At 43.1% G+C, this 27,515-nt stretch overlaps 2 protein-coding genes across 6 annotated transcripts in view; both read right to left on the reverse strand.

Moving 5' to 3' along the window:
- Nucleotides 1–377: 377 nt before the first annotated feature.
- On the reverse strand, nucleotides 378–992 carry LOC119804900 (protein FAM156A/FAM156B-like). Its single transcript, XM_038316668.1, has one exon. It carries the CDS (start codon nucleotides 990–992, stop codon nucleotides 378–380), a length of 615 nt encoding a protein of 204 aa, XP_038172596.1.
- An 8,437-nt stretch (nucleotides 993–9,429) lies between these two features.
- The window catches only part of Fam104b (family with sequence similarity 104 member B), a 90,403-nt gene continuing 72,317 nt past the window's right edge, over nucleotides 9,430–27,515 (reverse strand). For 4 of the 5 annotated variants that reach the window (XM_038316672.1, XM_038316674.1, XM_038316669.1 and 1 more), the window contains 2 exons: nucleotides 19,891–19,990; nucleotides 9,430–10,391 (listed from right to left, as the gene is read on the reverse strand). In XM_038316672.1, the coding sequence (XP_038172600.1) occupies nucleotides 10,158–10,391; nucleotides 19,891–19,990 (334 nt within the window). In that variant the 3' untranslated portion in view covers nucleotides 9,430–10,157. Of the gene's footprint in view, nucleotides 10,392–19,890; nucleotides 19,991–21,659; nucleotides 21,794–22,680; nucleotides 22,804–27,515 lie in introns of those variants that run through there. The other variant, XM_038316673.1, reaches the window with a different exon arrangement.

Raw genomic sequence — 27,515 nt, forward strand, 5'->3', positions numbered from 1 at the left:
TATAGATACACACACACATGATGTTGATTTTGTTTAACAGGAAGGTGGGGAGGCATTCTATTCCCAGGAAAATGAGTGAAAACTCTTTGTGTATGAACCACAACATGGAGGTTCAGGGATCTCTGGTTCCCATTTTTCTTTTGTATAGGCCTACATACACCACCACACCCAAAAAGGCATGCTAAAAGACATAAGGACGAAAGTTGAAGCCTTTCCTAGGACAAACTCGGTCATAGCACAAGTGTTCGGACTCATCCAAGGCAGCTGATTGCCTAGACCTCAGAAGAGTCCCGACCCCTGAGCTGGCCGTCTGCACTGTGTGCATAAGTTTTCACCTCCATCCTCTGGGAGCCAGCTCCTCAGCCTTCTTCCATCCTCTACTGGAGCATCCTCTGGAACATCCTCATGCTTTCCTGCTGCCTGTCCACCGGGAGCATCTGCTCTGGCTCCAGCTGTCCCCCAGTCCCCTCTGGCAGGGGGCTGGGTCTGTTGGCTCCCAGGCTGAGGGTGAGGCCACTGAGGCCCTGCACCAGCGTTTCCCAGGAGTGAGGGTTGGGGGCCGTGTTCCTCTCTCCACTCATCCCAGCAACATTTGGAACATGGTCCTGGCCTGGAAGCTGATTCTGAGCTTTTTCGATTGAGGGAGAGCCTTTGACAGCCCTTTCAAGCAGGTAAGGTGCCATGTGATCCCGGTGCCAGCGTCTTGAGTGCCTCAGGAAGACTTTCTTCCTCTGAGGAAAGCCCTGCTTTTCCCAATATTGCTGCCACAGGGCCTTCTTCTCGCGGGCCTGCGGCTGGAGCAGACCCTCTGACAGAGGAGCAGGGACAACAGAGCCAGGGCTACGGCGGAGGCTCACGCCACTGAGGCCCAGAATTAGCTTTTCTGAGGAGGAAAGCTGAGAGCCTGCTGAGGCCTCTTGTGAGCTTGTCACAGTGGCAATGCGGGAGGGCATGGAAATCGACATTGGATCCCATTTCTGCAGCGGATCCATGGGTGTCTAGAGTCGTAGGCCACACTGAGCCCTGGGTCCAGGAGGAAAAGTGAAGGTGGAGGCTTGTGGAATAATTAGGCGATAGCCAGGAGGAATGTGTGCAGCCAGGAAAATCCAGACTGTAACAAGAGGTGAGAAGAGAAGAAAGAGAGCCCGTGATTATTCATCCCATTATGTCTGTCCCTCATCTTAAACATGGGGCCACCTGCCAGGCTTCTTCTGGGGGTTACATGAGATGATACATGTTTAGGAGCTAAGCACAGGGCACAGCACACCAACAGCAATCCTGGCATGGCAGCTGGTACTCTATCACCTGAGAGCTCATGTGGAAGGTATGGACAACCACATTGATTTCTGCCTCACTTCCGCCACAACTCGCAAGGCAACTCTACTGCAATGAAGGGACAATGATAGCCATACTTCATAGAGGTGCTTACATGAATTTAAAGGACAATTTTTTTTCTCTGCTTATAAGAACTTGAACCCTAAGACCTCACAATGTCTCTCATCTTCACCCCACTAAACATTGGCTTGCCATGCTGTTCTAGAACCCACTCAGTTCCATAACATGCACTGAGCTTATGACCAAATTACCCTGCTTATGAAGACAATGAAAGAATCTTGGTATGGGGATTTCATTGACTCTGGGGTGGCTCTTTCCTGCGTTCCAACATCTGACAATTAGACATTAGACAATATCCTAAACGTGAACCTTGCCCACCATTGACTTTCGACCTCAGGGGTCCTGATATACCACTCAGGGTCTACTTCAGCTCGATGATTTGAATGTGATCTTTTCTTTACCTCCTGTGTTCCTAGTCGTACACTTCAAATGACCTATGCTGACCATGGTCAACCTGGACTCTTGTACTCTGCAATTCCACAGGTTTTTTCCTTTAATTTGTGCATGCAAGCTGCTTGCCATAAGCACATCTGATTGCTGCAAACTTTAGAGTTACACAAAAAAGTCTCCACACCCAAGGGAAAAGCAAGGACATGAAATAAAGGAAGTAAAGCAGAAGGGGTACTGGAAGAATCTGGCAAGTGTAGCATCAAAGGAAGAGGGAAAGGTGTGGTTGGTCATTCCTAAGGGAAGACATGGGAGTCACAACTCTGCCTGCGGTAACGTTGACCGTGCTGTGTCCCCCGTGATTGCATGTCCTGGACTTTTGAGATACAATCAGAGAACAGTGGAGGCTAACATAGGCAGCCTTCAGGAAGGCTCACTATGCTCCTATCCTCAGGCATGAGGAGACAACTGAGCAAAGACATTCTCCATACTTGTTAACCTGCCTGGGAGGTGATCAAGTTAAGCTTGCTACTGGATAGGAATGAAGAAACTGCTTCTGAGAAGTAGATACTAAATTATGTCACTTGATAGCACTGCTTGTCCGCTGCTATTCAATCTTCCAGTCTCCTGAGAACGAGATTCTTGAAATTCAAAGGCAGAGAGATGTGAAGGAAAGAGAGGGTGGCGGGGAGAAGAGACTGAGAGAGAGAGAGACCATATGTATGCAAGAGTACTAGTCCCTGATACTTCGTCATTGTCATAAGGAAATATGCCACAGCTGTTTTCACCTCCTCTGGACTTGGTTTTTACTCTTCCATGCAGTTATTGATGAAGGTCCCTGCACAGCTGCAGTCATTGTCCTTTCCACTCCACGTTCCTCTGCTCATCCAGATACAGACAGCAGTCAACATCACCAGAAGCATGTTTAATGTAATAATACCTCATGCCAGACCATAGTCAGCACAACTGATTTCTGGAATATGTCTTCCCTCTCGATGACCAATACCTTCCGCTCAAGATATTCAGAATGCTATGCATACCTTTCTCATCCAACATATCTTTTCCTGGGTACTTCCTGGAGACAATGGTTTCATAGGAAACCAAGTTACTCCTTGTAATAGCCAAAGCATGGATCCTTAGCTTTGCTACAAGAAATTGGAGGAGGGAAGCCATTTCTGTGAGGGCTCCCACGTGAAAGCTCATCTTGCCAAAGGCTGCAGACATCTCCATCCCTACAGTGTGACCAGCTGTAAGCCATACTGGAGACCAAATATCTATGAGGGCTCTCACCGTTTGTCTTCTGTTCAGTAAGTGATACTCACAGGGACCTGACAAGTACCTTAGGATCTGAGCTGTGAACCCACATGGATCTTTATTTTTCCAGGACAGCAACATATTTGGAGGTGTATGTGAAAATATATGGATTTTTTTTATTTTCTGGTAGGGAAAATTATTTAGGAGAAGGCAGGTATTACAGTCAAAAATAATAGTTTGGTGTTGGTCAAACTATGCGCTGTCTCAGGATTACATTGCACAGAAACTAAACCTACCCAGGTCAGGATTCCCAAGAAGGTAACAATCTTTGCATTGCCACTCAGAGGAGGACTAGGAATCCTGGGGTAATGTGGAGCACAGGGGTTGTGTTTGTATAATATTCGTGTACAAGGACAGTGTGGTTGAGGAATTTGAAGTGGGAGCAGGGTGTTACAGGATCAGTCTAAAGTGGTAGCCACTCACACTGATCCATAAAGCAGACATTGTGGGGCAAGGTCACTGGTGTGGGCACTTAGCTTTATAGCAGTGGCTAGGTTGCTGTGGCTGCCTAGAGCTCACCAGTTCCCTCACTAGATCCCTACACTTGCAATGATACTTTGTACAAGTCATCACATCTGCATTTAAAGAAATATTTCTGTGTATGTCCTCGATCCTACAGACCTTGGAATGGGGGAATGACGCTCACAAAATACTCTGTTAAGAACTCGATGGGACCTCAGTACCCCATGATGGGGTTAGAAGTGATGCCAAAGGCCCAGGTGGAAATTGGATGACAGTAGAGGTGCAGCAGACCCATGGGACAGCAGTGCAGCTGCAGCTTGTTGGACAATCTCTGAGTTGGGGATTGAAGGATGAATGAAACCAGAGCACGCAAGAGCTGTATCACTCTGGGGCAGGAAGATCATGGTTGAAACTGGCAAGTTGGAGATGGTGGAGATCTGGTGGGAGGGGATATTATCGATGTGGAAGAGAGAAGTTATAGGCCAGCCAGGCATAGGCACGTGTAGCCTCTTGGCATGGACATATCAGTCAGGGCTAAGGCATTGAATATCACTACTGAGAAGAAAAAATCATGAATACCTAGGCCTTGAGGAATGCCTGCCTAAAGTGAATGTCAGGTTTGAGGGTTTGGCTAAACTAAGAAGAAAAAGGCAAAAGGAAAATGAATACAACTGGTGGCATAGCCACACCATCATTTTAGGAGAGCAATGTGGCAGCATTTTCTTATGTCATTCCTGTTGTGCCCTTAGTTCAGGAATCAAGTCCTGATGCCAGAGTCATCCCAGCACTCTACCATCGAACAGTAGCTACCCTGTCCTGGAAGCTCAGTACTGGCAGAGCAACGACTGAGTGAGATAAGAAGGTTGCGGTGGCCCTGTGGTGTATGCGGGTATCCTTCTCATGAAAGCAAAGGAGAGCAGGATAACTGCCCCGGCACCCACTGTACGTGCCTCATTCTTAAAGCATCCTATGTCCTCAGGTAACTAGTTTACTAAACTTGTGTGTTCAGAAGAGATTCAAGCAATCATTTAACCCATTTTAGGAATTTATTCTCTTTATTTAAAATTTTTATTTCAGCTATCTCTTGTTGTATAGCTTGGCCAAAAACTCACCATGTAGAACAGAAGAGTCTCAAATTTATGGTCATCTTCCTGCTCTGCCTGCCCTGGAATTAAAGGAATGGACACTAAGCCTATTAAACATGTGTGAATATCTGTCTTTAACACACATACACCCGTTCTCACATGTGAGCCACATATGTACAATGTTTGCCAATTGGGCTGGATCTCATTATACAGCTAAGGCTGGACTCCAGCTCCTCATCCTTCTGCCTAACAAGTTCCTGGAAGAGAGATTTGCTGATCCCAATCCATTTATCTTTAAACGTTACCAAGACGTCTAGGTTTTTAAACTGAAAACTGAGAACATGGTTTTCCCAACATTGGGAAATAAACCCACATTATTCCCTAATGGGTTGTTTTTTTGCCTAAATAGAGTGTTTCTCAAAGGGGATGGGGGCATTCTTCCTGAATGGGAAAATCCTGCCCATACTCGATTTGAGCATTCTTCTTCAGACTTTGATAAAAGATTTCAAAGATTGATATCTAGGATTTTCACATAATGTACTCACAGATTTTCCCCTTTGAGAATCTTGGTGCCAGGCAGCGCACTGAAAATCTGAGCAAACAGATCAAGCATGTCTCTCTCTCCAGTTTGGGAATGCTCAACACTTATCTCCTATCACTGCCAGCATCAATGGAATGTGCCACAGTCCGTTTGTGAAACCTGGCTCCTCTGGCAGTCTTCCAGCTTCAGACTTTGTGGGGAGAACTGCATTATGAATTGAGTTCAAGTTCGAGGTTAAATTGGACTAATGCCATTCTGCTTCATCTTCCCTGTGATGAGGCCCTTAGGCCCAAAGAGGTTCTCATTGTGGAGTTTCACTCTCTGACTTTGACACGTATAGATGCATGGACTCTGAAAAAAAAAGCCCTATAATCAGTCTGCAACATTAGGCAAGCACATCTATTATACTTGGGCCAATGGTAGAGAGATGCGGAGCACAGCCAGGGACCATCACGGGCCCACAACAGTTTCAAAGTAAACACAGTCCTTCCATGACTGGATGCTGCCAGGCAAAGCAAGACTGTTGTGCATTTGCTGAAATGCACCAAGGCCACACAGAGAGCTCATAAATCACAAGGATGTGTCTCAAGTCAACATCAATCATGAGAAATCTCAGAACATGAAGGAGACTCAAGATGGGAGATGAGCTGTAGGAAGCTCATTTCTCCAGTCCTGAGAAACACGGATACTACGGGGTCAAGCGTTGTTAAAGAGAGGGGCAATGAAGGTTATGATTGCAACAATTCAGTCTTATTTGGTAAGTAACTTACCAGCATGTTGTCCCTCATTGTGACATTACTGCCTTGTTCCTTCTCAGTAGCAAGAAAGAAGACCCAGTCTGATCTGATACTTACAGTGACTCCTGAGAGATGTCTACGTAGGAAATATCTTCTATTCCATTTACGGACTTTGGCTGGGTTTATATTTATTTATGTATGTTTACTTTTGTCTGTCAATAGAGGGTATTGGACCTAGAGCCTGCTATATGGTAGATATATGTTACCACTCGGCTGTATTTCCAGGCATTTCCATTCATATTTTCTTTTGATTCCAAGTCTCAGGACCCTATACAGGCTGTGCGTAAACTCAGTCTATAGCTCTACCTTACAGCACGTGATCCTCCTGCCTCAGACTCCGGGCTAGCTGGGATTACAGGCCTCCACCAAAAGGCCTTTGTATTCATTTCTATTTGAAGACAAGGACTAGGGCAAGTTTCTTCTTCCAAGAGAAGAATTGAACAGTACAGGTTCTCCCAGAGGGCCATTACTTATCTGCACAGGCTTTTTACCTTCATTTCACCTGTATGCTTCATGGTGTCTTGAAAATTGGCAACTAATTTTTTGTCTGCAATAGGAAGTCCCAGTGTATGAAAATTCACTGACCACAGAGTGGGAAAGGCCAGGTCCTCAGGATTGTCACAGTGTGGACCTCTCACTCAGGTCAAGAAGGCTTGCCATCTCTCTACACCTGCTCCACATCAAACCTCTTAACCAAACTTGAAGAAAAGCCAAAAGAAGAAATGAGGAACTAAAACCTGACTGAGACATCCATCTTGGGAAGAATGCTGACTGTTCCCTCTCTAGTCATGGTTAACAAGGTTAACCATTTATTCTTTTGAGAAATCAACGTGGCCATAATCCCCAAGACTGGTCCCAAGCACAACAGGATGAGAAAATAGTCTTTAATCAAAGTAAGCTCCGAAATTTCCCTCACTTGGTGGGAACTCAAGTGATGTTAGGACACATCCCTCACAGGATATGGGGAAAATGATGATGATGCAGAGAATGGCACAGGAGTTCACCAAATCCTTCACAAGTTAGGGTTTGCTGGAGACCTCAAAGTGACCTTGCATCAGTCTGTCTTGTGCTGTGGTCAAGTAGACAGAAAAGGACTCCCCAGAGGGAATGATCTACTTGTTGATTTGCAGCAGGGACCACGAGCAAGCAAGAAAGGACAAGAGGACGGTAATATCTGGCAGGTGACTGTCATGTATCTCAAGTGCAGAAGCACATAGGGAAACCAGGGTCTTCTGTCAGTGGCCCAACCGAGGAAACTCAAAATTATGGAAGTGATATGAAATCTTGGGGAGTACATAAGCAAATCCTCTGATCATTAGGAATTGCCCAGAGGTCATTCCATGGGTACAAACATGGCCATCAGACAGTTTATCCCTCAAACTCCTTATGGTTTAACTTCAGAAAAATGTCTATCTGGTCTTTGGCCATGAATACCCAAGGTCATCGTGGCTAGAGATGATGAAAGGACCCGCGCATTGAGAGAGTAAAGTCAGGGAGAAAGAAAAAGAGAGAGGAGGGGGGGAGGGAGGGAGGGAGGGAGGGAGGGAGGGAGGGAGGGAGGGAGGGGGAGAAGGAGTAGAGAGTGAGGAGAGAGAGAAGCAGAGAGGTGGAAGGGAGAGAGAGAGATACTGTTCCTTGGTCTCAGGTCCACTGAATATGGTCATCATGGCATCAGCAGGCTTAAATACTATCGAGTGGCACAATGTAATGTGTGGACAGCACCAGAAGCTTCTAAAATCAACCAGCCTTTCCTAAAACAGCCCACTTGCATTACTGCAAAGGGAGCTTGTACTAAGTTGAAGAGACCTGGTTTTCAATGCTGGTATTTTCTCTCCAGTTGTGTGTCTTATGCTGCTCATGGACACCTGTCACATTCTTCAGGATCTGATTGCAGAGGTGGATGACTTGGCAGCAAGTTTCCCTCCCTGTCTGTGACTTGCAGCCTCAACCTACATAGGTTTCAGGACATCACTGGGGTTGGAGCCCATACTGGGTTGTTCCGAAGGTCAATTAGGTCCTTACTCTCTGAACACAAGCCCCATATCGCTCCTGGTGAAACATTCTTCCCTTTCTGTAGGTACTAGACTCCAGTAGAAAAGGGTTGATTCTCTCCATTGCAAGTCTTAGAAATTACTTTACATTACAGGAAGGATGGTTATGGAGGGCAGGCTTACACCGTTTCAAAAAAGACTTGGGAGTTGTTAGGACATAGGCTGGTGATAAACAGCTAAATACCTTGCAAAAGACAGTAAGGGGATGGCACAATGTATTTACCAGGACAAGGGATTCAGACTCTTGGAGGAGGCAGATTTGCAGGAGTTAGGGTGCAGCTGGAGGTACACAGTCGTTCCAGTTCAGGCTAGGTCACATAGGGAGAGACTGACTTTACAAAAAAAAAAATACAAACAAATGTTTAAGAAAGGCCAGACATGATGGCCCAAGCAATCCATCCTAGCAAACAGGAGGCAGAAGCAAGCTGACTTGCTTGCATTCCAGGCCAGCCTGGTATACATAGAGTTCAGGGCCAGCTCTGGTCAAATGTGAGATGAGAGAGTTTTTCAAGAGGACAGAGGACTACTTCCTGGAGTCTGGTCTCTCTTTACATCACGTGACTGCAAGTGATGGTACCCAGATTGTCAGGCTAGGTGAAAAGCACCTTCCCTAAGGATATCTCGCATGCATGACTGATAGTGGTTCAAACCCAGATGGGCAGCCAGCCATATATTCACCCTGCACTGCTCTCTTTAGGTGCTCCTGAATTATGCTGCATACATGCAGTTTCAGGCTGCAGATTCCTTCTATATTATTTGGTTGTTTACCTCACTTTAACAGAGAAATTGTTAACTGAGTGTCTGTTCAGTGTCCCCTGCCAAGAACACTAAGATCTTCTCCTGAAGACCTGCTTCTCCCACTTGGAAAACATTAGCCATTAACACGTGTCCTTTGTGTGGCATGTGGTTCCCTTCATAGAAAGCTTGCTTAGCAAACAGACCAAGGCTCTTCTCAGTAAATGTGAAAACTGTATAACCCCCATGACTACAGTCCAGATGGATCTGATGCCTTCTGGTGCCTTTATCACTGACCCGATCATTGAGAAAGCATGGGCATTGAGGAAGGGAGTCCCTGCACAGGCTGGTTGGCTGCTCGATATGACTATTCATGGGGACAGGTCCATCACTATGTGGCATTGTCTGTTTCTTCTAATGGCACCTCAGTTCACTCATCATAAGCCACATTAATTGTCCTGATAGTTTTACCATTCCTGGGGTCTGCCACAGGCTGGGCAGGCACTGTCCAACTAGCATAGCCCACCCCAAACAACTGCACTGATTTTGATGGTGTGAGATGCCCTCATTCGCGTGAAAGACTTGTTATACAAGGAACAATCAGCCCACCAAGCTTTCCAACAGCTCTTTAGTCAGATATTGTGTGCAGTAGCTTAGACTTTATCAACATTACACATCATGGATGGAACTGTAAGGAACAACACACAAGCCGTTCATATCTAGATTTTTGCACTTAATCTCTGACAGAATTACAAGGGCTCTCCACAAAGTCTCAAAGGAACACAAAGGGGCATTAAAGGAAGAAGCCTTCTCACTGGGAATGTGGAGTGCAGTTACCAGACCCAGGCTTCATGTTCACAACTGCAGAGGCTGACATTTGCGCCATTATAGGTAGAAAATCTCCCTTCTGAGGAGCTGTCTTGCCATTCATTTCAGAATGAGAACAAGCCCCATTCTCCCTCTAATCAATGCTCATTACTGCTTTGGTGTTGGCTTATTTGCTACTGTTGTTTGTTCTTTCATGTTTTAAGGGAAAGTACACATTCTTTTATGGGCCTTAGCTTCTCAGAAGGAGGGGTCACATTGTAAAAGGATATTTAACATAGAGACCCAGATGAGTAACTTGGAACCCAACCTGAATGGGACAAACAAGCCATTCAGTATCAGGAGAAATCCTCATGCTGCTATTTGAACATGAATTGGACACCAGACTTGACAGAAAACATATCAAACTGTCACGAATGACCCTCTGAAATCACAGTGGTGGAGCAAAACAGCAAAAGAGTACAAATGCCCATTGACTCTTACTGAAAATACAGACAAAAGCCAAGACTGCTTGGTGTGAATGTCATTGCTTTTTATAAAGAAGGGAGGAGGAGCACCCAGGTCATCACGTCGGTGATTGTCCTCTCTGCTGTAGGCTGTAGAAATGGGCCTCCTTCAAGATCTGGTTAATGTGGGAGTAAGGACCTTGGCCTTGGCACAGTGCATAGTCCTCGTGTGAGAACTCGGGGATATTGGAGTAAAGTTCAGCAATGCTCTGGTTTAAGCTGCTTTCTGGTACACTTCCTCGTACTGGGTTATTGATGCTGCTGTGGTTTCTTTCATAATCACTGCTTGACGACTGGAAGGAGAAAGACAGAAGGAGGATGGCTATTATGATACTGTCATCATTTCCTGTTCAGCTTGAAGAATACTGACATCACACTCTACAAAAGGCTCCACAGTCTATGAAGTGCAAACACTTGGGTAGCTCCTTCCCTCCTGACAGCAGCGATATTGCACAAACTGGGATTAATGGCACACATTTCACAGAACAGGAAAGAGATGTTTTACAAACCCAAAGGCGAGTCTTTGGGAATGTCGTGGAGAGGGTTCAAACACACGTTTTCTCCCTCCAAAACCCTTCACATTTCCTCTGATCTTGTAACACCATGCATTTTCATTACCTGAACCAGGGAAGTAAGATCCCAATAGCCAGGACAATGCTGCAGAGTGTTATAGGAATAAATGAGTAAAATGGAATGCAAGACCAGGTCCCAATGTGGCAAAGAAATGACAGTGAAAGCTCTACTTACACATACATGCACATGTGCACATGTGTATACATACCAATAATAGGATCCTTCCATACCTATCCCCGAGAGTGGACATATGTGCATGTCTTATAACTTCAAGCAAGGCTCCACTTGTATTTTGAAATGATTTTGATATTTGTTAGTGACAACAGAAGGCCATCAGCCAGAATTTCTGATGATTAACACATTGGGTTTACTATAGTTTGCATATGGTGAGTTTGCTCTCAATATTGTCTTTCCTGAAGTAGCTGCACTCTGTCATATTGGTGAAATCATGTGGGATCGCACCCAAAGAGTCATATTCTGGGATTCTATAGACTTGGAATACAACTCAGTGGTACAGTGCTTTTCTCACATTCATGGGAACTTGGAGTTCATCTTGTTGGGTACAGGAACACACATTTTGAACACACTCAGGAAGTTCTTCCCCCTAATCTTAAGACTATCAAAGGAAAAGGAGATGATCACAATGACCCTTATGTGATCAGAAATGTTGAACACTATTGACATCCTATGTCTTATAAGGTCATCTTTCCCAATGATAGCTGTAATAATGACAGAAATCAAGATGTGCCATAATTCTCCAGGCATGTGGAACTGTTCAGCCCACTACATCACCTTGAGGTATCCAATGAGTATTTATGCAATGAGATTCATGCACTCAAAGACTGTACATGGGAGACACAGAAGTCAGATGGATCTGTAGGTGAGTAACCATCACATAGCTACCAATGGATTTAGGAGCTACTCTTGTGAAAGAGGTCAAGAGGAATCCAAAGGAAGTATGCCCCTTATAAGGGCTCTAATATAAAAATTTAGATGTAGCAATTTTACTATATGGTTTGTTTATAAACACGCAAACCCAGGCAATGTATCACATTGGATAAAAACACCCAGTGCACACTCTGGTTTCTCTGAGGTAGATTTCCTTTCTTGGTTGTTTCATGTGTTTTATTTTTAATGGTAAGCAGGAGAATCATCACAAATGGAAGCATTTGCTTTGCACTCTGTGTCAGGAAGATGAGAGTATCATACAAAGACTGGATATATTACACTGAGGGGCTCTGGGATATGGTGACAACAGTGGAGAGCTTGCCTAGCACGCAGAATGTACTGGGTTTGAGCCCAGTTCACCATTACATGTGCTGAGCAGTACTCCTGTAGAGCCAGGTGGACTGTCGAGGATTAGAATGCTGAGGTTATGATCATCTTTAGCAGTATGGGCAAGTTGTGGTTTACCTGAGTTACCTGAGACCCTACCGGTGAGAACTCACAGAAAACCTCTCGGTTTCTTATTTCTAGCTTATAAAATTTTTACCTCAGTTGTATAGTGGCATCATTGTTACAGTAATGTTCATTGTACAACATCAGCAAAATGGATATTAACAACCAGAAACCAGTAAAGAGTTTTCATAAGGGAAGTAACTGCCAGGGCAGATGAGCACACACCTGTAATACCAGCACTCTGGAGGCTGAAGAAGGAGGATCTAGAGGACAGTCTGGGCTACATATGAGCTCCAGGACAGCCCCAGCTATCTATCAAGAAGCTGCCAAAAACCCAGACAGATGGTCAGGCAAACACACAGAACAAAGTAAGAATGAAAAAAAGAATGCAGAAGGAAATTCAACTATTCTAAATGATATGTCATCTAGTCATAGTCTTCAGACAATATCAGTTGTGCTTTTCCTAAAAAAGAAATGATATTCTTGATCTCTTATGGGACATCTATATTTCCCAAGTCCTTTAAACACTTTAAAGTTAGTTAATAAATGTCAACATTACGTATTGGTTGGAAAAATACTCATGTTGTCTTAGATATTTTCTATTGTTATGAAGAAACCATGACCAAGGCAACTTACAAAAGAAAAACATACAGTTTCAGAGGTCAGGCAGCGTCCATGACCACCATGCACGGTACATGGCAGCAGGAAGTGAGACATGGTGCTGGAACAAGTACTGAGAGCGTGACAAACAACCAAGAGGGAGGGAGGGAGGAAGAGAGGGAGGGAAGGAAGTAAGGAGGTAGGGAGAGAAAAGACAGACAGAGAGATAGGAATGACATGTCATGGGGCTTGAAACCTCAAAGCCCATCCACATAGTGACAAACCTCCTAATCCTTCCCAAGTGGATTTAGGACTGAAGATTGAGCATGTAAGTATATGATCCCATTGGGGCCATTCTTACCCAAACCACCACATACTCGTACAGTTTGAGATGAGAAACCTTTGCTTCTACTTTTGTGATATCTTCACTTTCCTTCTAATCTACATCAAGGGATTCATAGGCAAAACAAAGATTCACTTTGTCAGTAACTGAATAACAGAATGCTACTATAGTGCACTCCATAAAATAAAAGGATACTTAAGAAGAATCTGGGAAAGAAGATCTCACCATTTAAAATTTTCAAAGGTTCTAAACAATGATGATGTGGCCTAGACACATGGGCACAGGCAAGGTAATACTTTGTTGAAGACCTTAATAAAATCTACATGTTTTCCTTAGTGTCAAGGAAGCTGTGTGGTCAGCAGCGATCTGGTCCAGTTCTGTTTGAGGACAGGACAGAGAATTGCCTGTGCGGGTTTCTTATTTATCAGTTAGCTCAGAAGCTTACTCAACTGGGCTGTACTTGGGAGAGAATGCTGCATAGACAGAGGCCTTTGCAATGTCCAATCTATCCAAACACATGCTTGTGGATTTACTACTGAAACAGGAATCTCATCTTGTCCCCAGAGGCCCCTAAGCTGGAACTGACCTGAAAGTCACTCTTATGAGGGCTGTACTACAAGAGAACAAACTTCCAAAAGAGGCAAGAAGCCAGCAGTCCTACCCAGCTATGATGCCTGTGAACCATGAGGACCAGCATGGGAAGATAACCCTAAGGGTGTGGTAGTAGCACATGCACTAGTGGTGACCTACAGATACTCAATCTTCAGTCCTGCTCAGGAGGAGGGAAATCATACCTGATATAGGACACCTAGGGGTAGATATAATATAGGAATCTATAGAAGCAGTAACTAACCCTTTAAGAAGACATCATAATCCCTAACTACACTGCAAATATTTACCCTTATACCTAGACAGAAGTGCAGTCCTCATGCAGCATCATGGAAACGTCTTCCTCCAACAGACAGAGACCATTAAAGAAAGCCACAACTAATGAAAATGCAGCACATTGGAGCCCAGTCCCAACAGACACAAGGAAGAGATTGGAAGAGGGAAAGAAAGATTGCTCAAACCAGAGAATCTTGAAGTTTCCTGTGAGCTATTGTCTCCTTGGAAAGTCAGAAGCTATACCCATGGTCTCATCAATGTGATAGCCTAAGAGTGAACTGAAGAACAACCACCACAGACATGCCAAAGTGGCCAGGGAATGCCCAGCACAACTCAGTGCTAGGAAAAACAAAAATGAAAACAAACCTATAGGCAACAAACGAACACTGGTAGAGGGAGAAAAAGGCCCACAAATAATTGATTATCCAATACCAAATGGTCACTCCATAAGATATGCAAAAAATAATATTATATGGACTGAATACTTTGTATTTTTTCTCTCTCTCTCTCTCTCTCTCTCTCCCTCTCTCTCTCTCTCTCTCTCTCTGTGTGTGTGTGTGTGTGTGTGTGTGTGTGTGTGTGTGTATGCATGCATGTGTCTTTTCAATAAAAGAAAATTTGATACTGAACAAAAACGAGCAGTATAAGAAAGGGTTTCCAGGGATAAAGGGAAGGCTGAAAGGAGGTGAGTATATTAGAATGTATATTAGGATCTTAAAAATAAAATGCCTGGAAGATGAAAGCCACCTGCTCTAGGAAGTGCAGTATGGGAGGAATCCTCACAGACGGAGTGTAACCACTGGGGAGAAACAGAGCTCAAGACTGGTGAGGATGATTTGGAGGACAGACAGATGCTGTGTAGGATTAGACATGCCAGGAACATGTGAAGACCTTGGGTGTCCCACTAAGAACTCTACTGAGCTGCACAGACAGATGCTCTCGTGGATGGATCGGAAAGGAGGAGAATTATGACAGAGAACACCCACAAAGTTTTGTAAGTATCCAGAAACAGGACACACAGGTCTTGGTGATATTGACAGAAACACAAAGCAACATCCAGTGACACCCAGAAAGTGAAGGGGAGACTGAGAACAGTGCACACACACACACACACACACAGAGAGAGAGAGAGAGAGAGAGAGAGAGAGAGAGAGAGAGAGAGAGAGAGAGAGAGAGAGAGAGAGAGAGAGAGAGAGAGATCCCGACCACTGCAGGCATCACCTGGCAATTTCTATTTTCTCACATTTTAGCTTAGCATGCTCCCCAAATTGAGTCCTCCAGTGGAAGCTAAGACAAAGGAAGGGGCAGCTACAGACAGGAAGGTGCAGTGAGCAGCTTTAGGAAAAGAACTGGCAAACAGGAGGTGGTGGGAATGCAGACAGCAGCTTGGAATCAAAGGTGAGGAAGAAGGCAGCACCTGGAAGAAGTATGGCACATCTCCAGTGGGTGGAGAGAGAGCCTCCATTGGTAGTGATACAAATCCTGGGTAAATGGAAACAGAAGCGATAAGGAGGAAAGTTATCCTGAGGTATCATCCCAAATACTGAATGGAAATTCATGAATATGCATGGATAATGCTTCCCAAGGTAAAAAAGCAAGTGAATTCAGCATTTTTGATCTTCAACTCTGGCTTTTCATCCAATTCCTTTCCTATATACCTCAGAGATATTCGTTTCTGAATCCCAACAGTGTAATGAAATTCACCCTTAATATCCACTGCACCCCAGGAATTACGTGATGATGTTTACTAACCAAAACTGACAAGCCCTAAAAAGCCCACTGAAGTCATTTGACTATGAACTCCCAAAAGCTCCTCACATTTACAAGGGCAGACCCTGCTTTACTGATCCCACCAAACACTGCACACTCTTGAGTCAGAAGGCACCCAAGAAAGCAGGCTGTTGGATTACTACCACTTTGCAAATGAACAAGGGAATGAATGACATTCATATGGGAAATTCTGTGTGCAGGGAGGGGGCCTAATTCAGGCAATCTGAAGACAGGAAGGTAAAATTGGGCCAGACCTTGAGTTCTAAGTCACATTGTAACAGAATAATACCACCTCTGATACAAGTCATACGACCTCATCTGTGTGAAAGGAGTGAGTGGAGTTTGAACAAGGCAAACAAAAGATGACCAGGAAGCCTCATATGTAGAACACATGCTTATCGTCAATCGACATCTCGAGAGTCTAAGGTGAACTTGCATATTGAGAATGCTCCCCATACTTTGGCATGCTCCATGGTCAACGGTTCTTAAAATGTCTACAAGCTATGAGGCCACTTTAGCACAGCCCCCTCACCCCAATATAGACCCTTTCAATGAATGTATCTTCTAAGAAGATCACTTCAGAAGGCACCCGCTTTGATTATGTTAGACAGCACAACTAAGATCATTTCTTCACTTCAGTGAAAGACTCAGAGCCCTCTCATGTCTCCCTCATGATTTTCTGTCTTCCACATTGTACAAAGGAGTCAAGAGTGAGGTACATGGGCCCCTACTCATTTCATTTCTGTTGCTGTGATGAAACACCCTGACCAAAAGCACTCAGGAATGAAAGTTTGCTTTGGTTTACAGATCCAGGGTTTCATCCCCTATTGTGGGAAATCAATGCAGGAACTTGAGCAGCATCTCACCTACAGTCAAGAGCAGAGAGAGAGAGAATAAGCTCAGGGATCCTTCTTGCTTGATCTCTTGCTTACAGCTGGCTTTCCTCTTCACTTATACATTCTAGATGCCTTGCCCAGGGAGTGGCATCACTCACAATGGGTTGGGGCTTACTGCATTCACTAACAATTAAGATAACCCCACAGACATACCCCAACCTGATATAAACCATTCTTCAATAAGACTATTTGAAAGTCAATGAATTGAACTGGAAAAAAATTATACTGAGTAAGGTCACCCCACCTCCTATGTGGGTCCTAGCTTTGACTATTTGGCTTTGTGTGCTTATCTTGAAGTCCTTTTGGGACCCAAGAAACTAGAAACAGGCCCTCGAGTTGAGAGAAGATTGCACGAAGGACAGAAAAGAGCAGAATACTGGTAACACCAAAGTAGAGAGCAGAAATCATGGTGTCAGAACGGCTCAAGCAGCTGGTGGAATGATGGGAATGGGAAGAGGAGGGCTTGGTGTAAGCGTTAACCAAAATGAAGTTTGCAGAAAGAAGCTACATGAGGACCGATGACCTTAGACCCCAAGTACAATATATCATTAGAGGATGTGGTGGAAGATGTGATATGAGAGAATGTGAGGGGCAGACTGTGGGTGGAGAGGTAAAGGGAGAATAAGGGGAGTAGAGAGGGCAGGATGTGGACAGGAAACAAAAACTCAGGGTGTATGAAGAAGCTTTGTGAAATGCACTAGATGATAAATGAGGCATCACAAGGACATGTGCTCGACCAATCTCATAGCGTACATTCAATTTTTAATAATTTATTTATCCTATATACATTGGTGTTTTGCCTGCACGTTTGTGTTATCCTATGTTCATTAGAGTTTTGCCTCCATGTACATATGTGTGAATAGACAGCATAAAAGAAGACTGTGGAATTTGGGTATGACAATACTCAAGCATGTCGGCCTGCCCAGGATAGAAACAACCAGAGAGCTGCCATAAATGGGGTGCTCCTAAATGCATAAGCATTGCTAGAACATAAAGAAGTGAGTAGAAAGTAGTAGTGGTAAGTACGTCTGTGTGAATGTATCAGATGCCTTGGAACTGGAGTTACAGGCAGGTGTGAGCTGCCATGTGGTGCTGGGAATTGAACCCGGTCTCCTGGAAAAGCAGACAGTGCTCTTAACTGAGCCATCACTTCGGCCCCCATACATGCTATTTTTAACAAGGATACTGCCTGTGGGTGAACAATGTTATTCCCTGAAGCCATAGGCCATTGAGTAAAAATCTCAGCGCTGCAAACAAATTACCTCCCTATTGTCCAGCAGGCCTCAGAGGTGACCAAACTGTAAAGGCAATTGCCACTGCTCTTCATTGCCCAACAGAACAAGCCAGGAGGCACCTGTGGCTGAGATACTATACACATTTGTTACAGGTCCTAGGGATGTCAGTCTTGAACTCACCTGGAAAGTCTCCCAGCTGGCTACTGTTCACAGTACCCAGAAGGTGTTATGCTGGCTGTCGTGAGAGAAAGGATGTAAGTGATCTTACCCATTGCTGGACCCAGAATGATACAATACTGGCTGGCAAGACATGATGAGCCCACTCGTGTAATGACTGCACTTCTGTTCCTGCACCTAACCAATTCTTGTCCTGATTGAATCTGAAGCCTGCTCCACATGAATGAGGGTATGACTGGTGCTATAAACATAGTCAAAACCTATTACTAGTGAGCCGATACTTCCTTCAAAGTTCTGGGGGAAGACTTACTGTTGTTCTGCTAAATGATCATGTTGTTAAACTGCCTTCTAAATATTCATGTTTGCTTGCCTAGGTCTGCACTGGTCTCAACACTAGTTTGAGAAGCTTCTAGTTGCAATGAGTAGTCATCAGTGCAGAGACACATTATTACATTTGGAAGGGCTTGACTTGAGCAACAACAGTGAGTGCCCAGCCACAGAGGGAACATCTACAAAATGCAGGGACAGACTGCAGGTGAGGATGAAGAAATATCATATTGTGCAGGTGAAGATGACCAAGAAATTTCAATGAATACAAAAGAGTACTAAAAAGAGGTCTCCCTTTCTGGGCTTGCAAGTCCTGTCAGGCTGACAGGTAAACCAACCAGCACAGCCCATAAACTGCTAGCACCAGAAAGAACTATAACAGGTTACCAAACATTCCAGCAGATTAGCTGGATAACAGATAAGCATTCCCTTATCCTGCCTACAACACTGGTGCCACAAAGAGCTATAGTCCCAAGTTGGGCACGTGAAGGGTGCACAGAAGCCTAACCTAAGTTGGTGTGAGGCCCATAATGCACGTATCTCGTTTGTCTGTCTGCTGTTTTCTTGGAAAGTGAGCATCAGATCCCATGTGATCGATAGCAGAGTAAAGGTCTGGGACCTGCACTAGTAATCCACACGCTCTCCTTGAGTCTCCATTTCCCGTTTTACTCACTCATCTGGAGAACACTGTGAAGCCATTGTTCTCTATCAGGAAGACAGACATGTACAGAAGCTTTCATCTTTATGTTTGCACTACCATATCGCATACCTTAGAACTAGGGAGCAGATTTACATGCAGACGTCTAAAGATGCTAACCTTGGGAACAAAGGCAGTGTTCACATTTAGGTGACCACATGCAACAGAAACTTCAGTGGGTCAAGAACACTACTTGCTTGACTCAGGTAGATCTAGGTACATTTTATCCAAAACCTACCTGTGTCTGTCCCAGAGGAATGGCACATGTTGACAAGCCTTTCATCTCTTACTTTAGAATGGTAAAAGTCAGCCATACTTACTCATTGCCTGATGAGAGCTGCCCAGAAAACCTTTACAATGCTCCCTCCTCTCTTCTGCTTCCATTCAAACCATGCTGTGTTACCCCTTACTGGTTGTTAAAGTTAAGACTGGGGAAGTGAAACACCAGCTCTTCAGCACAAGCATCCCTAAAGCTCTCCCACGTCCCTTCACACAACCCCACTTTGCTTTTCGTTTTTTCAGGGAGAAAGCAAGAAGAGCATCGCAGCTAGTAGCCCGCCACTCTGTTCTTCAAGTTTATGTCTTTCCTAACCATAGAAGGTGGGGTTCGATTCTCCCTCCCTATTTGCAAGGTGAGGGAATTTCTGGAACCCCATTCCTCCTGGTTGGGCTTGGAAAAACATCTCTGTGGGTCCTGTCTGTCCTGCTGCACAGTACAGCTATGCTTATGACAACACTTAAAATCCTGCTCTGCCTCAAAACCATTGCAGCCAAGGAGAAGACTTTCATGAGTGTGTCTGGGAGGATTCTCTTCCCAACGTGGAGATGGAAATGAATGCCACAGGGTGGGCAATGAGTCAAATGGAGAAGCTGGGTGACCATCGCTCCTACCTCTATAGCGTGAGGGTCCTGGAAGGCCTGGTCCTGCTTATTCCTCTTTGGATGACGGTCATCATGGTTGGCCTCCTCGTTCTCATCTCTTCTCCTTTTCCTGAAAATAGTTTTCAGAGGGAGAGGAAAACCTGACGTCATTCATGAATGATCTTTTCGGTACTTAACTTTTAGCCCTGTGCCAATACCCAAATCTGTGGCCTTGACTAGGATTGGATCAGTCAGAGCTGCTCTGATGGATTCAGAGTCTGCAGGTAGATGGCACTAGGCAGTGAAGCAAACATGACAAACAGGAATCCTAGGAATCCTAGGTGTGCCCAAAACCCAAGTTCAAGTTCCCTAAATCAGAATCTTAATTTGAACCACTGCTTGGGACCAAAAACATAAAGAATTTTATGGTCATATGTTAGAACACTACCTGTCCAAGCTCATTTTCTTCATCCTCTGAAATAACCGCTCCAAGTTAGATGATTTAAACCCTGCCATAGGGCAACTCAAGATATGTGAGCCTTCTTTGCCTATTCACTCTTGTGTCCTTTCGGTCTGTGGCTAGGAACAGACACGTCCTGTGTACTATCAGATCATTCCTGTTGCTATACCAACAAGTATGTTGTCATTGTAGCTAGTTTACTTGACTGCCACCATGACATTCTGGCTGATGATTTCCCTGAAACTATCTAAAAGTGTTTTGATGAAACCAGATATACTGATGCATTCCTGTATTCCCAGCTCCAAAAAGGCTGAGGTATATAGATCTCTAGCTTCATTGCTACTTGGGCTACATTATGAGTCCCAAGCCAGCCTTAGCTGTTATATAGGAAGACACTATTTCAGGGAATAATTTTGTTGTGGTGTTTGCCATTATAATTCATCTTTTTTTTTTTCAGAGTCTCACTCTATAGCCCAATCTGTCATCAAACTCACTATTGTGGCTTGGCTGGTCTTGAACTTGCTGTAATTCTCCTGTTTCAGCTTCAAGAATTCTGGAAGACTTGCCTGATCTTAAAATCCTTGCAGAAATCTTATAATTGATTAGACAGACACTCTTCTTAACCACTTAATTAGAAACTAGGTTTAACGTGTTGGCATTCCTTAATATTGTTGATTCTAGTTATGTCCATTATTTCTTTAGTCTTCAATCTTATGTTCATATCTGAGAGACTCGAACCGCTATCAGCTCTTTTCAAAACACCTTCCCCAGTGTCTCTTTCCTGTTTCTATAAGCAGTGTGTAAAGAAAAATGAGAATTCTGAGAACAAGGGATGTTTAAGCACTTCCGTCCCTGGATCTATTTTCCTGTCTCAAGTGCTAACCTCTTAAAATTAGGAAAAATGCCCAGAGTAATGAAGGGACTATGTAATAAGTAGGAATGGCAAAAGTGACTGGGGGGAGTTCTCTTGAGTACTGAATCCATCCCCTCTTCTACAGAAATGGGAAAATTAGTGCATAATTGGATAGCTATTCAAACAACTTCTTTACAGCAAAAAGTTGACAGTATAGATAAAATTATATTATTTGTATACACTGGTATTTATAAAGAAAATTCTCAGTAGCAAATACAAGATTTTTTTCCAGGTATGTCAGACATGCGAAAGAAACATCAAAACTAGAAGCTGACCTTAGAGATTAAGGAATATTTCAATAAAACTAACTTTCCTTCAAACACATTGCTTCCTGTCAAATAATTGTGTTCTTAATTACAAGAATACTTCGGTAATTTGGCACTTAAATGTGTATTTCTAAATTCTATATTCTTCTGAGCCCCCTACCTCATACATGATCCAAATTAAAAATCCAATGTAACAATTTAATCTGAATCCAGATTTTTAATACTTTATCAGTTAACCTTGAGATACTTTCCAAAATTGTAGATGCTATGAATTGCCTATGATCCAGGGCAGTCCTTGAAGAAACATAGGAAATATAGTGAGAGCCAATCAAAACAACACATGGAGCATCAATAACAGGTCCATCATGTTACCCAAAGAAATTCTGTGATATATAGCATTTAGTTAAATCTCACAGAATGAGGCAAAGTTCTTTGAACCTGGAAAGATCAGAGCTCTGTTTATTACCAGCTAGCTAAATGATTTATTCTTGAGTAAACTAACCAGACCTAAGGTAATAAAATTTATTTTCAAAACAAATAGTAAATAGAAAAGATTATGTAGAAAACTCTTACAACACAATGCTATGAGAACACTGATACATATACACATAATGAAAATGCAAACATTTCATTTCACAACAGTCACTGAGCAGAGACTACAGTAAAAATATTCCTCCAGGTGCTGGTTATGATTAAGTATAAATCTCAGCTACTGCCTTCACAAGACTGCATGATGATGGCTGTCCTTGAACCATGATTTACTGTGTTTTGATCTTCTGCTTTACTAAAGTTTTCAATACTTTATGTTTTAGTTATAAAACAAAAATGTGTATAGTGTAAAAAAGTTATTTTTCAAAAAAAGAAAACCGAGCTCTAAAGCAATATGTTTAAGTTATAATGGAACATGATCCCCATTTTAGTTAAATACACTTCATGAATGAAAATATTTAGGGAAATTATTGCAGTTAATTATAAAAGTTTAACCTCTCAGCAATAGGACTATGGATAAGATTAGCTTTCTGTATTGTATATCTGTCTTCTGAATTTTCTACAATGAGAAAGAATAGTTATTATAAAGGATGAATATGTTGACAAAGGACATCAATGTGTCCAAGAAATCAGAGAAGCAGAAATGCCAAGTTGCTAAGGTACCTAGGCAGTCCCATGGGTGAACTGAATACCTGAACTCTAAAGGGTTGTATCCCTAAATGATGACTTTTTGCCCAGAAGGCAGCAGCCCCACCACAGGAATCTGTATGGCACTAAAACCAGAAGAAAGGTCTTCTCCAGCAAAAGGTTCTGCATGGCCTTTTCCAAGGTGAAGAGCAGGGCAAAAGGTGAAGCAACTGCAGCAGGATGCGTCACTGGCATCTGTAAATCAGGGGATCTTTCCAGCTACTTTTCTATGAAAAACCCAGAGACCTGGCTGAGAGAGTAGGATGAAAGGGAAGATAATAAATCAAGTGGTATCAGCAAAGATTCCAGCACAGAAACGTTAAGTCCTGCCTTCGGAACAGCAACATGGAGTGCATATATATGCCACAGGAAGCATGAACGAAGGGGGAGAGACTGGAGACAAAGTCTACTCTAAGATTGGCGGGTCCTAAGACAGTATAGGAACCCAAAGAGGTCACTTCCAGTCTCCACCCTGGGGTCTGCCTAAACAGTCCTTCTAAACCTGCTGTGAACTGCAGGCTAAGGGTTTACAGCACTGATAGAAGAAACACACTGCCTAATTATTCCTGCCAGAACTGAGACACGTGCCAATTCCCTGGACATACTCCTCCCACTCTGGTGCTTGCACTGTCAGTTTTGCAGCCATCTACCTTTAAAAGTAAATGGCCATCTCGGTGTCCTCAACACTGAGAAGGCCACCAGAGGGTCCTCTGCCCAGGGGCATTCTCATTTTCTCTTGCTAAGTCTCCCTGCCTGTGACCCTGCTCTGCGCAGGAGGAAAGACTATGCTTTTTCCTGGTGTCTTTTACTTTCGTCCTCCTCTCTCATCACCATCTCCTGACCTTCCAAATCCCTAATGCTTCCACATTACAGCCACAGCCGTCGACCTCTTGTGGTCCTCCACGTTACTGGTCACTGCTTCTTACCATTACCAGACCTGTAGCTCTGAGCTCCCCTCAAAACCATTTGTGCTGCTCCTTTTCCCCCTCCTCCCTAATCTGTAAGTGTTCCAATACCAGACAATGTCTATATTCTCGCTCTTTGACTTACAGTAGCCAAGAGCACCAACACCAACTCTTCTCATGCCATTCACTAATCTTTCCTTAAAAAGCAGTTGGCTAAATGGTTCCATTGGTAAAGTGCTTGCCCCAGCAAGCACAAGGACCTGGGTCTGTATTGCTAGCACTCAGTGAGCATACTTGTAATCCCAGTGCTAGAGTGCCAGAAAGGGTAATGGGGAGAGAAGCAGATTCCTGAAACTCACTGGCCAGTCAGTTTAACCAGATAGATATTCAGGTCCAGGTACACTGAGAAAGCCTATCTCTAAAAGAATACATATATACATACGTACATACATACACACATACATACATACATAGTGTAGAGAGCAAGTAGGGGGCAGTAAATTCCAAGGTCAAGGCCTGCCTGGGCTACAGAATTCAAGTTTAGCCTGGCCAGACTAGTGAGAACCTGGGCAGCAGGAAAAGGAAGAAGGAAGTATCTGAAAAGAAGAAAAAAGTAGTCTGAAAGGGCATTATCTTGATTCAAGTTGAGAGAGGATTCAGGTAACCCAATTTCTGTCACTTTGTGACAACTGACCCCAGAAACAGTTGTGAAGGGAGCAGGAGAACTGGGAAGCAGAAATGAAGTGTGTGACCTGTGAAGATGTGGCTGTGAACTTGACTGTGGAGGAGTGGGATTTGCAGGATTTTCCCCCACATAAGCTCCATGGATATGTGATACAGGAAACCTTCAGGAACCTGGTGACAACAGAAAGAGCAGAACTTCAAAGATGACTACAGAAATTCCAGGAAAAAATCTGAGGCATCAGGCCATAGATACTTTGAAGATAATAAAGATAATCAATGTGACAAAAAAAAATCAGTTGGATTCTAGATCCTATTATTAACAAGAAAACCCTTGTAGAGTAAAATCATATGAAAGGCAGGTGTGTGGAGATGGAGAAATCCTTCATGTTCATTCATTCCTAAATGCTCACATCACATCTCAGCAAGGAAATAGACTAGTGTTAGGAACAGAAAAGGAAATAGGGTGAGTGCTGAGAATGGAGACATGCCTTCGGCTCGCCTCAATGATTGCTGAAGTATGTAAGGATTCACATTGGACAGAAACTGTGAAAAAGACACAAAATGGAAAATCTTTCAATGTTTTGATTCCCTGTAGAAAATATGGAAGTTCACAGAAGAGAGATGCTTAAAGACAAAATACAAGAAGGCCCCATTCTCCCAAGACCTTTCTAGCAAAGATGACAGCACATACTGGAGAAAACTTAATAGTAAACACCTGGAAGCATCTTCGGCCATGTCAGTTCAAATATAAAATAAGGCTCTGGTGAGAAATCTGGATTAGAAGAGATACACAAAAATCATTAGTTTACCAACAGAGACTGAATACACAATAGATCAAAACAACATAAATGTGCAAGATAAATCTATCATTTGTAATAATGTCACAAACCTGGAGAGAGATTCCTTATGTAGTGGAGTGGCACAAACCTAATGAAGCACCTGATACAAAGCAGTTTGTGTATAAGGCTCCCAAAGATACATAACTCAGAGAGGTGTTCTGAATGTTTAAATGCACTGGGTCTGTCAGGTACTCACTGAAATTAATAAATGTTATATTTCTCAGCTACTGAGAAGATATCTTCAAGACAACCATCAATTACATCAAGTATACAAGCATTTTCAAAAGAGGGCCTGGATTCAATGGCCAGGTGCTTGCCTAGTATGCATGAATCTCTGGATCACTCCCCAGACTAAAAAAAAAAAAAAAAAGTAAAAAGTAAAACAAAAAACAAAAAATCTACATGCATGTATATTAAAGGCATGAAAAGACACCAGATGTCAAAATAATTTAAAAGATATTATTTTCATCTTTACTTTAGCAATCCACAAGCGGCATATTGTCTAAAATTAGAGAAATAATATATAAATGGTATTTGTTGTACAATTATTCTAATGCAGAAAAATATAGGAATTTTAAAATACATTATGAAAGATACATATGCTAGAATGCTGAGAAATTTGAATTTCCAAAAATGTACTATTTAATATGAAAACTTTTGAAGTCAATATTGGATAATATACTTTGAGAGAGTATATTGATAGCATTTGAAAATGTGGGGAAAAATACATTGAAATAAGATGTTTATGAGCACTTCAGTAATGACTATTTCCCTTATTAATTTCTGTGTGTTCCAAAATTACAATAGAAATGAATTGTCAGGCAGCAAGATGGCTCAGCAGGTAAAGTTGTCTGCCTCCAAGCCTGTGGACCTGAGTTCAATTCCCAAGACCCACATGATGGAAGGAAAGAACCAACTCCCAAAAGCTTTCTTCTGAATTCCATATGCACGCCATGGCTTATGCGTGTGCACACATTTTAATTTTTAAACTTCTTTAAAAAATTATTTTATGCATATGGATGCTTTCCCAGCATGTAGTTTGTGCACTGTATGCATTCCTGGTTCCAATGGAGGTCAGAAGAGGGCACTGAACATCCTGGAACTGGAGTTACAGACAGTTGTAAGCTACCCTGTGGGTGCTGGGAATCAAACCTGGGTCCTTTGGGAGAGCAGCCAGTGCTGTTAACCAATGAGCCATCTCTCCAGTCCCATTAAAATTTTTATGGAAATGAATTTCATTTTAAACGTAAGAGTGAATGCATGCAAAGATCTCTTTGGCAGATTAAGCAGAGAGTATCCAGCCCTCTCCATCTAAACAATGAAGTCAGGTTGCCATACATCACAGAAGTAAGCAGACTTAAAACAGTGTTACCATGTGAAAATGGACGCCCTCTTTAAATGTGGAAATGGTAGAACAACTGTGATTAGTGAATCCATCACTCTCTCTCATCCAGAATAAATGAGCTGACAGAGAGGAAGACTAGAACAGTATGCCCTACACATACTACCAAGGCCTACATGTTAAAAACTAGTGTGAGCAAAAAAGCCTGCACTATGCAGATGACCTATAAATGTCCCAGTACTCCATGCTTCTAATCTTCCTCCCAAATCCAGCCCACTTCCTCCCTTGGAAGTATATTTATTTCTGATAACTTGTGTCTTATTTCTGCTATTATCTACATTTCTTTGTCCAGCTCCTTGTTCTGGGATATAAATACCCAGAAATCTCAATAGATGTCTACAAAACCCTAACATCTGCTGATATCACAGGTGTCTGTAATCTCAGCACTGGGGAGACTGGGGATTCCAAGGAGTTCAAGGTTAGCCTGGATTATATAGAAAACATCAGGCTAGTCAAGGCTATATATGTGTAGCAAGGCATGCCTCATCAAAAATAAAGGGAAGGTACTATGCACTGTAACAAATACTGTAGATCACAATAAGAATAATAGTGAACCTACCCTTGCCAGGAGACAAGCTAAAAAAGAAATAATCTCTTGATTGTTTATGTAAAGCATCATCTCCCTGAAACAGATACTGATTTACCACCTTTAATGTATGCTTCTGGAGACAACACAATACACATGTGGAGTCAGTTATCAATAGCATCAAGAAACTTGAAGGAGTTTACCAATGGTCCTTGTCTATCAAGTCTTTAGACAACACAGCGCTTTTGAGGATGCTTTTCTGTCCTGGAATTAAAAAATGAGTAAAAGACACACTGAGGAAGACTTTTTTGGTAAACTGTAATAACGCACATGCCCACAAGAAAGTGGAAAGAAAGGCCATTTAAGAAACTGCAAATATGCCAGGCATGGGTGAAGTACACCTTTAATTCCAGCACTAAGGGAAGCGGATCTCTGTGAGCTCCATGCTCTGGTCTACAAAGTGAGTTCCAGGCCAGAGTTATTA

This window comes from Arvicola amphibius, chromosome X (assembly GCF_903992535.2).
Source record: "Arvicola amphibius chromosome X, mArvAmp1.2, whole genome shotgun sequence".
Taxonomy (NCBI): Eukaryota; Metazoa; Chordata; class Mammalia; order Rodentia; family Cricetidae; genus Arvicola; species Arvicola amphibius.

Excerpts from the sequence above, each read along its gene's own strand:
- LOC119804900 (XM_038316668.1), bottom strand. The coding sequence starts at position 992 with ATGGATCCGCTGCAGAAATGGGATCCAATGTCGATTTCCATGCCCTCC.